This window comes from Strix aluco, chromosome 1 (assembly GCF_031877795.1).
Source record: "Strix aluco isolate bStrAlu1 chromosome 1, bStrAlu1.hap1, whole genome shotgun sequence".
NCBI lineage: Eukaryota > Metazoa > Chordata > Aves > Strigiformes > Strigidae > Strix > Strix aluco.
The window spans coordinates 44,337,916-44,352,708 of NC_133931.1; the positions used below are offsets into that span (position 1 = coordinate 44,337,916).

General features: G+C 37.1%; 1 protein-coding gene across 18 annotated transcripts in view; it reads left to right on the top strand.

The window, feature by feature from the left end:
- Window positions 1-14,793, top strand: part of ST18 (ST18 C2H2C-type zinc finger transcription factor) — a 173,700-nt gene that overhangs the window by 132,383 nt on the left and 26,524 nt on the right. For all 18 annotated transcript variants that reach the window (XM_074819321.1, XM_074819340.1, XM_074819309.1 and 15 more), the window contains 3 exons: window positions 1,365-1,469; window positions 2,871-3,076; window positions 6,271-6,482. In XM_074819321.1, the coding sequence (XP_074675422.1) occupies window positions 1,365-1,469; window positions 2,871-3,076; window positions 6,271-6,482 (523 nt within the window). The remainder of the gene's footprint in view (window positions 1-1,364; window positions 1,470-2,870; window positions 3,077-6,270; window positions 6,483-14,793) is intronic.

The window sequence follows — 14,793 nt, forward strand, 5'->3', positions numbered from 1 at the left end:
TGTTTAATTTTATTATATAAAGAATCACTGCAGCACTGAGGATGGCAAATTCCACTCGTATTTTTCACAGATGAGATTTCAAACTACAATTTCATTACAGTCTTCCCAGTGAAATATCATCATGTAAAAGGGGTAGAAATGAACAAATACATTATTGCTACAACTGGAAAACCCAGTGGAAACCAAAACCTCTTCACTTTGCACCACATACATGGTAGTCCTTGGCAGGAACTTTGCATCAAGGCACATTCCCTTTTAGCAAAACAGAAAATCTTAAGTGGAATATTTGAGAATTCGTGTAAAAACTAACTCCATTTATTACCCTCATGAATGTCATCTTCCTGCTTGGAACACTCCTGTCTGTTTTACTTGCTGCCTGCAGGGAGAAAGTAAAATTGAGAAAAGCTTTGACAGGCAGCTGGGGAATCACAGCTAGGCTGCAGGTGAGGCAGAGAGCCGACGCGCTTCGTCTCCAGCAAGCCACTGCTGTCAGCATGACTCTTGTCAGGGCTGCTTTCTGCTGGAAGCCAACAAGCCAAAGTATTCCATTATAGTGCTTCTGGAAACGTATAATGTCAATCTTACAATCAAACTTGGGACCTAAAAATTTCAAAACCAACTTTCTTTGTTGACCTGAACTTTTGTGGGATTTTCTTTTTTGCTGATGATTGATTGATTGGTTATTGGATAAGTGCAACAAAATCAAAGATTATCATACTATGTTACTATCTTTAACACAAAATTTAGTCTTTACCAGCGAGATTACAAGCTCATCTACAAGAATATATAAGGAACCAGTAAATATCTTTTCATTGTGTTTCCTGTTTTAAATCCCCAGTCATCTTTGCAGCATTTCAGCTGTATCATAAGCAACCCATGAATAGGATAAGAAAACATGTTCTAATCTAATAAAGCAAATAGAAAGAAAAAAAAAGAAAGCACAACTAGAAATGACAAAATATGTTCTTTGGTAACAGTCATTCACATACCCCTGTTTTTTTCCCAAATTCACTTTCTTTTTAATCAGCAGGAAGCTTATATGCATGGTTTAGCTGATAAAGTAAATGTCATTTGTCAAAAAATATACTAGTGACTTGCCAGCCACAAAACATCAAAGCTGAACTGTGGAAAACTCTTTCATGATTCCATTTCCAGATATATCACCTCAAATACACAGATTTAACAGTTTTGCATTAAGAACTGAAAAACAGACGAATTTGGGCTATAACACCAGCAGCTCCCATAGATGCACAGGGCACCAGAGAAGTCATTGGGTTCCACAGCACACATTTCCTTTACTTAAGATTTCATTTTAATGTGTTTTTTTTCTTCTTGTTTCTTTTCTTCACCTTGCTTTTAAACAGCCTTTCTGGTTGTCCGATTGCTGCAGCTGAGAAGTTGGCAATGTCCCAGGAAAAGAACCAGCTCGAGTCTCCAAAAGCTGGGCAGTGCCACGATCAGACTCACAGGTGGGAGCCCTCACAAACTAGTCTCTCCAAAGTATTTCTGCACAAACCCTGTTGATCAGTTCTCAGGTCTTTCCCCCATTTCAGATTTCAGCTACAGGGGTAACTCGGTTTTTCAAGATGAACCTTGGCAAAAGCTAAATAACTTGACTGTATCTTAAAATTAACAAGCGGCTTTCTGCTTGTTCTTGTGCATGTGGCTGACTTTAAATACAACAGACCTATCTTTTGAAAAGCAATCAAATATATTCTACTAACTCTTACATCAACACAAATAGCCTAATCAACAGTTCTCAAATGTCTTTTTCCTGTAAGACAAATCTCCTATCTTGTTGAAGTATTCTAAACAATTTTCAACTGTTCCTTTGCTAATATTTTGACCGCTGAGAGTTGGTTAAAGATCTCTTTGACCTTACTGTACTTTTAGCAACTCAGTCCTCATTTATTTTGTGATTCTTTTCAGAGGAATCTTCCACTAATCCAGTAAGTAACATGTTATCTGAAAGGGTTGAGAACTCTGCTCATTCTGTTTACTCACCACTGAATAATTCATATTTTGAGTTTCTTTATTTTAAGTTTATTGGTTTAATTAGTTTAATTTATTTTTTATACAATGGCATCAAAAAGGGGAAACATTTTTTATTGTAATTGTATTTTGTTTGAGAGTTATATGGACCCTACAGACATGCATAATTTGCACATCATTGGCACCACGACCATTACAACCTATTATATTCAGGTCTATTTGGGGACACTTTAATTTGTGGATTATTGACATGATCAGCTCTAATGGTTCCTTCAGAGCCATTACAGAATATTATGTCCATGTGTCTGCCAACTGCACGTGCCTTAACTCTACATATGAAAAGTCCTTAGGAAATTACTAAAGACAAGTAGTTACTGAACAGTAACTAAATGGAATAACACACCATAAATCATTCGTTCCTCCCAAATAACAAAAGCAATTATTTTGGATCATCTTATATTATATTTATACCATACTCATTCACAGCAAAGTGAGAACAATAGTGATCCATAAAACTACAAGTCCTTTGAGTAGCAAAAAATCCAGTCGATTTTTAGAAATAATGGACGCACTATGTACAGTGGTAATCTAGAAATAAGTCAGTATCTTTCTTGTAAATAGCCCATACTGTTACTAGAGAATACTAGTTTTTTTATGTCCTCGGCTTTGAACTTTTATGAAGTCAAAGTACTCTTTGACTACTAGGTCAGCCACCATATTTATGTTATTTATTTCTTGTATACACCTACTAGTAAGTTTTATATGTGATAACAACACACTTTCTGATATTGAGATGCAACTGTATCTTAATTTTTCAAGAAAAGGTTATTTAAAGATATTCTTGTCTTTCTCTTTCAATCTTTTCCTCCTCTCTGCAGGACAAACTTAGCAAAGCAGTCTGAGGTATCTCAGTACAATTACAGAACTTCACAGCCAGTCACCTCCTCCAGAGCCACCCTGGCAAAAGAACAGGAGAAGTTTGGGAAAGTACCATTTGATTATGCCAGCTTTGATGCACAAGTTTTTGGCAAACGCACAACAGCACCTGTGGCACAAGGACGAAAAACACCCCAGTTCCTTGAATGTAAGCTTGAAATTCCATTATCTCTTGGAAAATGGGCAAAATGTCAATGACCTTTTTTTTTTTTCCTTTTTGATTGTTCTGCTTTCAAACCTCTAGAATTCAAAAAATTCCTGTAGGAAGCATCTTTAAACACTTGTGGTCAGAATGCTAAATATAACCACTAGTTTGCTAAATACGGAATGTTACAACACTAAATATCACTACAAGGTTTAGTTTTTTGATATTTCTTTTAAAAGCAACTGTCGGGGGAAAAGAGGAGTAAAAAGGAATGGTTTATGTCTTATTTATTACCTTCTTCCTTGGCTAAACTGTGATATCTTTATGTGATAGGATGCTGCCATAAGAAGTCCCATGGAATGTGTCTGCACAAGACGTAATGAATTGTAGTACAGAGAAATTCAAGTTAGGTTTTCAAGGCATTTCAGATACCCTTTAGATGCATCCATTCAGGTATTATTCCTCCTAGATAACCATGTGCCTCGGTTGCATTACTTCCAGGCCTGGATTGAATTTGGTTTGATATCTCATATTTCTGTACTACATCATATTTGTAGCACAGATGTATCCAATGCATCAAATTGTTATCAAAATTCCCCTGCTTGCATCACTTACTGATTTGCTGAGGTACTACTCTGTATAAATGAGATACCACAGTGTGAATACTGATTATTGCAGATACTCTTCACAATCTGCATGGGGAAACTTCAGTAAGATTCTGCATTGTATTTGCCATTATAAAATACTCTTTATTTCAAAGAAACAAACTATTCTGTTGCCATGAGGGAAACTGAAAAAAAGGGTTTCATTACACCATATTTGTTTCAGAAGAAAATAGATCCAGAACAATGTGACAAAAGACTCTTTAGTTGTTTGATTTTTTTTGTTCATGAAAAATAAATTAAGGAAAGCAAATTGCATCCCACTTATCCCAACAGAGAAGAACATTCACAGCAAGGTGAACAGAAAAGCAGAAAATTTTATATATGTATATATAAATATATAATATGATATGATATAATTTAATAAAATAGAATATATAATTCTAATACTATATAATATTATATACAGTTTATACATTTATAAAATTTGTATGTTTATATTTTTATTTGCATATGTGAGTACACACACACACACATATATATATGTTTGTAGGTATCTATGTCTTTGTGTACATATATATATAAATACCCTATTTAAAATTGCAAATGAAAAGTAGATATTTATCTGGCCTGGAAAATAGGCTTGTTCAAATGAAAGCAAATATGTACATTGCCAGCTTCTTGGGTGGCAGATTTTCCAATTTTGTTTGTAAAATTGAATATTCCCTATTAGCTGTCTCTTTGCGCAGATGTATGTCTATTTCACAGGTTCATTTCAAGGAAAATATGATTGAAATGTTTTTATACAAATGCAAATACATACATATGCAATTTATGTATAATATATATCAGGGCTGAAGTTTACAGCCGGTTGTTCTTGCAAAAGACTGCAGTGTGCAGCTATTATTTTAATGGAAAGGTGAAAGTAAAAGAGCAGGTGAGTGCTTTAACTATGCAGATATACAGAAGTTGGCAATAAGAAGCTGATGATGCAGTGATTGGTTCAGCATCCTATGTAAATCTGTAGCTAACCAAAAGACCATCATTAGCCCTCTGTGGATTCTGCACTTTAAAACTTTATTTGCTAACAAAATATGCACCCTCCATAGCCTGTTTTTTTTTTGTTGTTTTTTTTTTTTTTTTAATCTTTTAGGATCAGTAATGGAAAATGCACTTTTTTTCTTTTTAAATATAATTTGAAGTTAGCTGTAGTAACTGCTAAAAAGGTAGACCCTTTTGCTCATGCTACAGTGTTACAGCAAGGTAGATAAATCCTTTTTCATTTGCACTGGAGAAAGGGAGAACTGAATCATGAGATTTTATGTACTGCACTGCTGAGATGCCTCCAGTACTCAGAAAAACTGAATACGGCATTCAGCTACAGTCAGTGCACACAAACAAGCATTTCTCTTAGAGCATCCCAAGTTTGAGGAAAGATGAGTTCTTCAATGCCTTGTGTAGGTCTTAGCATTAACATGCACTCAGCCTAAGCTGTACATCCAAAGGGATCCAGAGCCTTGGGGCTCAGATCTTTATGGAGTGAACAGATGGTCACATGCAGAAATGTTCTTGGTGTATCTGGGTGTAGGCTGAGAAATTGGATTTTGCTTAGTTTATCTTTGTAGGACACTGTGAGAGCTACAGACAAAAGAAGTGATTATTGCTTCCTAAGAGCTAAAATCATGGTGCTGTGTTTTCCCTGCAACAGTTAATGACATGTCAAGCTCCAAAACCCAGAACAGAGAGCAGAGTTCTTTCTACCTGTTTTAGAGTAAGTGCTGCTGATGGAGCAGAAAACAAGGAACCACACACGCAACTTTTTTCTGTGAAAGTGCTTTTCTGTTCACCTGTTAGATTTTCATTCTCAGCTGACCTCTTTGTGCCTAATAAATCTGTGTATTATTCCAAATGGTAGCCAACATAAGACAGTGAGCCAAGATCAGTTTTATTCTGACTGTTCATTACTGTAATTATATTTTTTTTGATTGATTAAAGGGTAGACTTGACTTTCTAAAAATTTCCACAAAATTAGGACTCAATATTCCTAACAGGTAATGTTTTTATCTGATTGCTCTGGTTCATTCAAGAGCCTGGTCTTGTTCTCCTTACTCACATAAGCAAAGCTATTTAAATAACAGACATTCATTTAAGTAGAGTAAGCAGTGTTGTTTTAGCTAAGACTGGACAAGTCACTGCTGGTTTTTTACACAACAGAGCTTCAAGAGTAAGCCTTTATAAGGATACATTTGTAATTGCTTTTGCCCACCAATGTTGTCAGGTCACAATGAATAACACACTAATGCTTGTTCAGCCTTTCCTTGGACATCATTGCTTTTAATGCCTGAGTAAACAATGAGTAAAATCTGAGTAAAACTATCAGATGCTTTGTTGAAAGATGTGTATTTTTAGGTAAAAATCACATTATCGTGTTTCTGAAGCCATTTTAACAGCAAACCCTTATTGCCAATAGGAAATGGATTGTTTTAAATGTATTCTTTGAATATTTTAATGTATGGAATTGTAGTGTGAGAAACAAAACTATTTAATGGGAAAAATCTCGTACGTGCAATTGCTAATCAAATCTCTCTTCAACAGCAAAGCATTTTTCAAATCCAGTGAAATTTTCTAATCGACTGCCTAGTGCTAGCGCCCACACACAGAGCCCTTGCCATGCCAACTCTTATAGCTACGGTCAATGTAGTGAAGACACCCACATAGCAGCAGCTGCTGCTATCCTGAACCTTTCCACCCGCTGCAGGGAAGCAGCAGAGATCCTCTCCAACAAACCACAGAGTCTGTCTGCCAAGGTAGGGTAGTCCAAGAACCTGGAGGGTGTGCTAGCTACTGAACTGTGCGAATAAACTGTCTTTCATGTTAGTGACTGCATTAAATCCCCAAAAAGGAGGCTTCTGTTTGCATGCTCTTTTGAAGAGAGACAGAGAAAAAATCAGTAATGTAGTGACCAGTTCTGGTCATAGAAATAGCAGGAATTATGTTGTTAACTCTTTTCATAATTAAGCCCTACATACAAAGGGGGAGTTTTGTGGAAGAAAAAAATAAGGTTATTTGAAATCCAGCAACAATCTGTGGTGGATAATGAGTTAGATCTGTTCAAAGAGGAAATTCTCCTCCCTCTGAAACCTGCCATAAGTGAGCATTTTGGAGGCTGATTTAAAAAAAAAAAAAAAAAAAAAAATGTGGTTAATCAAGGTGATACTTTGCTAGCAATGGAACAGAACTACACCTATTGAGCCTCTTGTGTTTGGAGCTCATGAGTTTGAAAAGGTGCAGGGAGGGAGATAACAATTGACTTTGGTAAAATTCTCTTTTCGGCTGGCAAGAGAGGAGAATCAGGCCCACAGCGTTTGGAGATAGATAATTTGGGCAAGTCTGTCATAATGGAAAGCTGCCTAATATCGTAGATGTTTGTGTGGCTTTCATGTTTTGGTTTCTGCTCTGCATTTCCTCACAGATCTTTATGATTTAAAAATGGTACTATGTGAGCTATGAGCCTTATTTTCTGTGTCATTACATAGTATTATACTGCTGATTAAAATAGACAAGATTTTCTTCTGATGACCATGGTTGTGGGAACACCGTCATTTATTATTTGTATTAAAGTCACATATGTTCTACTGCAATGAAACTTTTGAAAGGTCTGTGTAGATGAGAGGGTGCCATTACAAGAACTTGAGAAGAAATCACTTGGGAGTGAGAAGAGGTACTTATCAAAACACAGAGTGGCAGGTGTGTTTCTGCTGTGGGACTCTGAGTCATGATGTGTGCTCCAAAAGACAGATGACCTATTTCTCTGCAAGTCGGTGTTGCTCTACCTTGTCTATTTTAGCATCAGGCTCAGTCTGGCTAGAGGTGGCTTCCACAGCTGCTGGTCTACATTTTGGTTGGGCCTTCATTCACCATTGCTAAGAGGTTAGCAATGAGTTATTCTTTGAGTGGAACCATTAATTTTACCACCAGCACAACACCTGATTAGGTATTCCAAGCCTTGTGCCTTTGCAGAGTGGTATCCCCTACTTTGCTGCCTTTGATTTCTACATGTGAAGTCTTGGATCTTGGCACCAGTGTTGGGAGATGCCATGGGGCAGACTTTTTAGAATGTGTCCACATGCATCCCCTGTAACTCAGACATTATTTTCCCCAAAGATTACTCAAAGAACCCTTCTCAGATGACAGATCCATCCCTGATATCTGCTGCAGAAAGCTCCTTCCAGCAGTCTTCTATAGAGACTTCTTCTAGTAGGGAAATGGAAACTGATGCCAATGGCTGGATTAAATTGCTGCCACAGCCTTTGGCTGACCTCAGCAATAGACCTTCTTGCCAGAGAAGAGCAGTAAAGGGACCAGGCATAACCCAAAGATTTTCTCCTCCGTACCTGTTTCACAGTTGCCAAATCATGGGGAAGGTTTGAATGGAAGTGAACATAATAGTAACGATATGGAGGGACACTTGGGGCACATAGCTTACTCCTTTTTCACAGCCAGGAATCCAGCCTAAAAGAAAATCACCTGCATACCTTGCTATCTGCCTGCCTCCACTTTTGCCAGACTTCCTGGAGGGCATACTGCTACAAAACATCTGACAGAAGAATCAGAATTAGCTTCTGGCCAGAACACAGGCAAGTAAGCCCCAAAAAGATTTGGTGGCCAAAACCACAGTAAACACACTTTTATTTGGTGTTGGCTATTTATTACTTTTATCAAACAGGATTCAAACAAAAAAATGTGGAAATAAATCACCAGACTCTATTCAATTAAGATGCTTTCTTATTTTAAAATATGAGCAAGAACTAAGGTTATTTTTAAAGAGACTACTATCTATTTATCTATGTTTCTGAATTGCTTTGTGGTTGCTATTGGCTGCAAAGGTAAATGTTTAGCTGCTAGAACATCTTATAAATTTTTAGATGATAAAAAACATCTCTTGAGACTTTATCAGTGTTTGGACTCAAATAATGCAACATCAACAGACATCTACAGAGTTAGTGATTTCCTTTTTCTACTCTTGATAGCACACACATTCACCAGGTCTGAAAATACATGTGTGGGGTGCCTGTGTTCAGAGCCCCATAATATCAGAGCTCTCAGCCCTGTCCTTTGTCACATTCCTTTGTTCCTTTGCCTAAGAAAACCTCATTAGCGTCGTCCATACTTTAGCAGCTCAAAGCTGCCGACTTGTAAAGGTGTTTGGTCTTATATGAGCATCAGGCAGCATCCCAGCAGTCCAAGTCATGACACTTTGCAGGTGGGAGGCAGTGTGGTGGTAGAGCAAAGACATGTGGGACTGCAGAGGTTTTCCTGGACTTGCAGGAAATCCTTTGCAAGTTACACAATTGTCAGAGCTATAAAAATATTGTGCTTCTAAGTTTTAAAAGCAGAACTTGAACTTCAAACATTTCAAGCAAGTGTCATTTTCTTGTCATTTTCAAGTAAGTGTCATTTACTCAAGGCATGCATATGTCACCTTGCTTAAATAGGTGGGGAAAACACCAAAACATTTTTTATCACAAATGTATTCCCAAAGTATTTTTTTCTTTCTGTCTCTTAAATTTTATTTCTTGACCTCCAGAGTGTTGTCCATTTTTTTAGTAAGAGTTGGATATGTTCACCAGTTTTCTGTAAATATAGATAACATTTAAATAAAAAGTAAATTTTTTTACAGCACAGTTCCAAATTTCATTAATTTAATGGATTTTCAAATATAGATCTCATATTCTCTACATATCAGTTCAAAAGGGAGAGTCTAAGCCAAAAGTAAGAGAGAAGGGGAGCAAGGCTAGAGAAATCAGATTTCACATTAACAGTGTCATTGGTAAGCAAAACTTCCAAAGACACCTAATGTACAAAGGCGATCTGCCACATATCTCAAGATTAAAATGATGAATTTATATTAATCAATTTAAAGAATAAATTTATTCTAAAATGAGCAGTAAAATGGATCCTAAGTTTTCTCTATGAATTATCTACCAGCTGCATGCAAAATACTAGGATCATCAGATACCTTGATGATACTGCTTTCAAAAATAATTAATACTACATTAGTGTTACATTTTCTGAGCCATTCAACCTCCACCTGGGGCTGTAGTAAACTGTTCCCCTGAATGCGATCCTGATCAGGCAATTCTCATGCAGTCAGTACCCCAAAACAGTCTCCTGGTTGCATTTGATTTGCAGTTTAAGTAGCTTCATTCAACTCCCACTGAAGTTAACAGGTCTCCCCTAGAAGGATTAGCCTTCAGTTTCTAGCACAGTGAAAGAATCTACATCATCATAACATCTAGGGATCTTCCCTGTTTACAGCCCTCACCACATTCACGTCTCACAGAGGTAGCTGCAAGCAATACAGTTTATCTGTATCCTCATCACTACTGGTTGCCAAACATTTTGTTGACTGTTTTGGTGTTTTTCCCACCTGTTTAGACAAAATGGCATATGTGCACTATGCCTTGAAAGAAAACAAAAAATGACACTTGCTAAAAATGTTTAAAGTTCAAACTCTGTTTTTGAACAAAATTATGTCATCTCTCCATTCTTGGATATTGATGATGGTGATAATTACATCAATTATTTCAACAATGTAGTTAGTACTCAGCACGTTTGTCAGGCAGTACTTTACTCCAAATACCTTAAAGGCTAAATACAGGATGAAAAATCAGCCAAGAATATCACTAGGTACCATCCTGTTATACTGCTGTGCATATTGCTTCTTGAGTACATTCTTGGCTAGCTTTTTTTAATTTGTGAATTGCTCTGGGCTGAAATTGTGACTGTTTTTGTCTCTGATGTTGCTGGGCAGTTACAAATTTTCTTACTTTGACCCAAATTATTATTTTAATCTGCTGCAGAAGAACTCAATTGCTTAAATTTAAGTCTGAAGAATTGAGGGCTAGGTGTGCGTATTTTTATTGGCTGGGAATAGAAAAGATTGTACTCTTTTTGGATGGAGTTGTATTAAGAATGGTATTCATATACATGGCAAGATAGTAGTTTCTGAGTTACTTCCAATACCAGAACTGAGCTACTCTTTTGAGTTTTCCAAACTAGACTGAACTGCTAGTTGGAATGTAAAATCATTGATAATGCTGTTTCTTTGGACTTACTTAGTATTAAGTTGTATGGCTGGCTGATGCCAACCAAAGAATACATAAAACCCCTTATATGCAATGATACAATCTCCCTAAGGTAACAGGTTTGAAATAAGGTTCATGCAGACACAATAATTCACTCTTTCTGATCCAGCTATGAGATAAAGCTTAACTTGTAATCGTTACTGGAGACACATTGCAGAGTATTAAATGTTGTGAGTGATCAGATGGACCAAAAGCATATGAAAAAATGCAGGGGTAATTTATCACAAAAAACAACATCCTTTTTTGTCCTAGCTGATGTAGTTCAGTTCTAAGGACAAGACTTAATGATGTACTAGAAAATATTCAGTAATATTTATGTCATAAAATAAAGGAGGCTGAAAAGCTTGACTTTCAAGTACAAAGCACTTGAAGAGGATAGAGACCGTTTTTTTGTTTACATATTTATATTGGTATTCATTTTAAGTAGATATTCATAGTAGAGCACTACTTGTACCTTATCTTTTCACTGAGTAGATCCTGGAATAAAGAAAATATGCTTCAGTCATTTTTATCTCATTTTTTATTCTGGAAACCTTTTTCCAGCTGCTTATAAAACCTGTAGGGGTGACTACACTTGTCACTGATGTGGGAGTAGATAAGGAGTAACCTAAATTTAATTACCATGTGTATCCTCTCACCCTCATTGATTTTTCTTCATTGCTTCAGTGGATTTTTTCCTGGTTTACACCAGTGTAAATGTAAATGTAAATAAGATCAAAGTCAGTCTCAAAGATTTACACAGCTGCAAACTAATATAAGTTAGGAAATAATAAGATACATTTGTATCTTTATTTTGTTTATATTTTCAAGGAAGAATCAGAAGAGTTTACATTGTTTTGGTAGCTATATTTTAAATATGTCATGATAAATGGATAAATATAGGCCTGCTCACACATGCACTAGAGTCGACAGTAATAAGATCTTGCCTTCACTGAGGAGAACACAGCCTTTACAAGTCTGAGCTAAGCGTAGTAAGTGCCATTTTCTGTCAACATGTCATAGCACTGCTCTAGCATTTTTTTGCCATTTGCCATTTTTGTCTTTTTAGTTCCATTTTAAAATTAATGTAAAAATAAATGTGGTAAAACAAGCAAAGGAGACATATTGAGAGGAGGGTGGGATGAGAGTAGGAATGAAAACTGGAGCAGTATCTCCAACTATCCTCTCTTTTTGCTCTGCCATTTGGAGTTTGCTACGAAGGCAGCAAAGTGATAGCGCTTTTATACCATTCTGAATAAAAAGCGATGCTGTAAACGTGTGATCCATCCTGTGATGGGCAAAAAGGGATATTTTTTCCATGACTATATTTAATTGTTGTGTGCATCTGTGAGCTCACTTAAACCCCATCTGTACGCTACTTCACAAACACACAACACAGCCTTCCCGGAGCAGAATTAGGTGCATGTTGGACAACCCAACTTCTAGATGAATTTCAGGAAAGTGCTGAGGAAGCTTTAAATATCCATGTTAGCAAACGTTCTGCTTATCAGCGAGAGCTCCTTGTTGTGGCTAATGGTATCTGTTTCTCAGAGACAATATGTTTCCTGATAATTTTCTATGTACAGTTTCATCTAGGAGGGGAGCTTGATTGATTTTGGTCCTTTTTGTTGTCGCTGTTGCCTTCTGAGTAGTTGATATTTTGTCAGTGACAGAGAATCTGCACTATTTATGGGTTTTGCACTATAAAACTACTGCAGCCCCGTCACATGGCTTCCTTTCCTAAGCCATCTGTCACAGAGGTCTGGAATTTTATGTGAATGTTGGTTGTGCAGACTTAACCCAAGTTTTTTTATTATGAAAAATGTCAGCAACTACAATATTTAGCATTTTACTTTACATTGGTCATTAAACTTGATTACTGTAGCTCTGTTTCATTGCTATAGTTACATATCAACTATGAAGCCAAAAAACACTGGGGCGATCATGGCAGAGCTATATTCAGATCCTGGAGTGTGCGCTTGGCACTGATATAGTTAATATCTTGGATTTTTGTAACTAAGGTTTATTAATGCTAGTATAAAAATGTATTTGATATTATACAGATGGCATAAGATGTTGTGGTTACTAAGTTATTATCCAGGATAAGCTGCACTGTCAAATTCAGGGCTTAAAACTATCACAGGAGATTAAACTATTTACTAAAAAGGGGCAGAAAGATATAACTAAAGCGTCTTAGTATGAAAATATTAGAAGTGTATTTACTTCCCATAAATATAATAAAATATCTCTCTCTTTAAGCTGTATGATTGAAAATGTGAACTTTGCTATGCAGGAGAAACAAACATAAAAGGTGCCTGAGTTTCTGAACTGGGGGCAAGCAGATGGCTTGGTAGTGCTTCAGTCTAGGTGGGCATCTGTTTTAGGCCTATGGATACGAAATGGAGTCAGGCTGTCTGAGTGAGGAGAGATTGTTGGGCCCTAAATTTTCATCTTCTATCAACATTTTCCTTCTGATTAAAAAGATTTCATCAGACACATATTACCTTTAAATGAGTCACCACTGGCAGTGGTAGAAGACAAGGCTGCATGAAGGAAGCTTCTGCCTTCAGTCAAACCAGGGTGACCATGTCACACTTTCAGCACAGGGGAAGAATTCCCTGTTTCACCACAACTATTTTCAAGATGTTCCAGCAAGGATAAGTTTCACTGCCCTATCTTTAACCATTAAATGCTTGACTAATCAAGCTCCAGCAGTAGTTAATGGGAGGAAAGAGAAAGGGACTCTTTCTGTCAGTGTCTCATCCCTTCCTAAGGAAGAGGTCTAAGAAAGATGGAAAAGCTTGCCCCCTGGACATACCCATTTACAACAGAGCATCTAGGTGATTCACTTATGCTACGGGTTTACTTTTATATTACTCAAGGTAGGAGGTTTCAGTCTGGGTTTATACAACTGCCTCCTACAGTTATACAGCACCTAACAAATCTAGCCCCAAATTCCTAAGTAGTATCTGAGCTTTGTGGTGATGTAAATAAAAAATAGTAGTAATGACAATAACAGGAAAACACAGAGCAGTGTTAATTACAGCATTCCACATGTGTAAATCTATGATGTTGTTATTTATAGTCTTTGAATATTTTTCACCTTATTCAGGGCAACACACAGAACTAAACTATCAAGTGCTCCTCCAGAAGACACCTCTTTCACCTCTTCCCCCACTTGACTTTAGTAATTGTTGGCAATAGCAAGTACTAGTCTTATACTCAGCCCTAAATACACAATGTGTCAACATGCAGTGTTTCATATTGAGCATGAGGGAAAATTTTTTGTAACTTCCGTTAGGAAGTTGCACTTTCAGGAGCTTGTCATCCTTCCAAGAAGAGGAGTTTGTACTGTATTTTCTGTGGTCAGACAGGGTAAGGCAGAACAGCGAGCTTTCCTTCCCTTCTTCTTGTACAGCTAAGCAGCACTTGCCCATTCTTGTGAGCAGGAGCTGCTCTGAGAACTTCCAGCCTGAGAAGCAAAGTTGGGTCTCTCCCCAAACTGCACACACCCCTGCAATCAGACACTGCTCTTTTCTGTACTTTCCAGGTAGCAAAGGCTTTCTTAACTCATGCTGAAGGTCTCCATCAGGGAGAACTTCCTAAAGATCCTCTGATGGTTCCCAGTCTAGTGGTCTCAGTGCAGACCTGTGCCTTAGTGGCCTAGTCAAACTATGATCAAGGCAATATGCTATTTTGAGCGACAAAACCATAGTGAAAATTTCTCCTACTGTGCTACTTCTGGGCATATTTCTTCCCCCCTCCTTCTCTTCCCCATGATGCAGATGTTGTAAAATTTCTGGGGTGTGGGGGGAAGGGAAGATATGTAATAATAATGCTGTTGATGACCTAAACAATGCATTAATGCTTTTAACTGTGAATTGGGGTCATAGTTCTCTGTAAGAGTGAAAAGATCAAGAAGATTTAAAGCTAAACTTTTTTTAAATAAAACTAGATTTAGGGTGTATGGGTTATGGTTTAGAGGCATCTT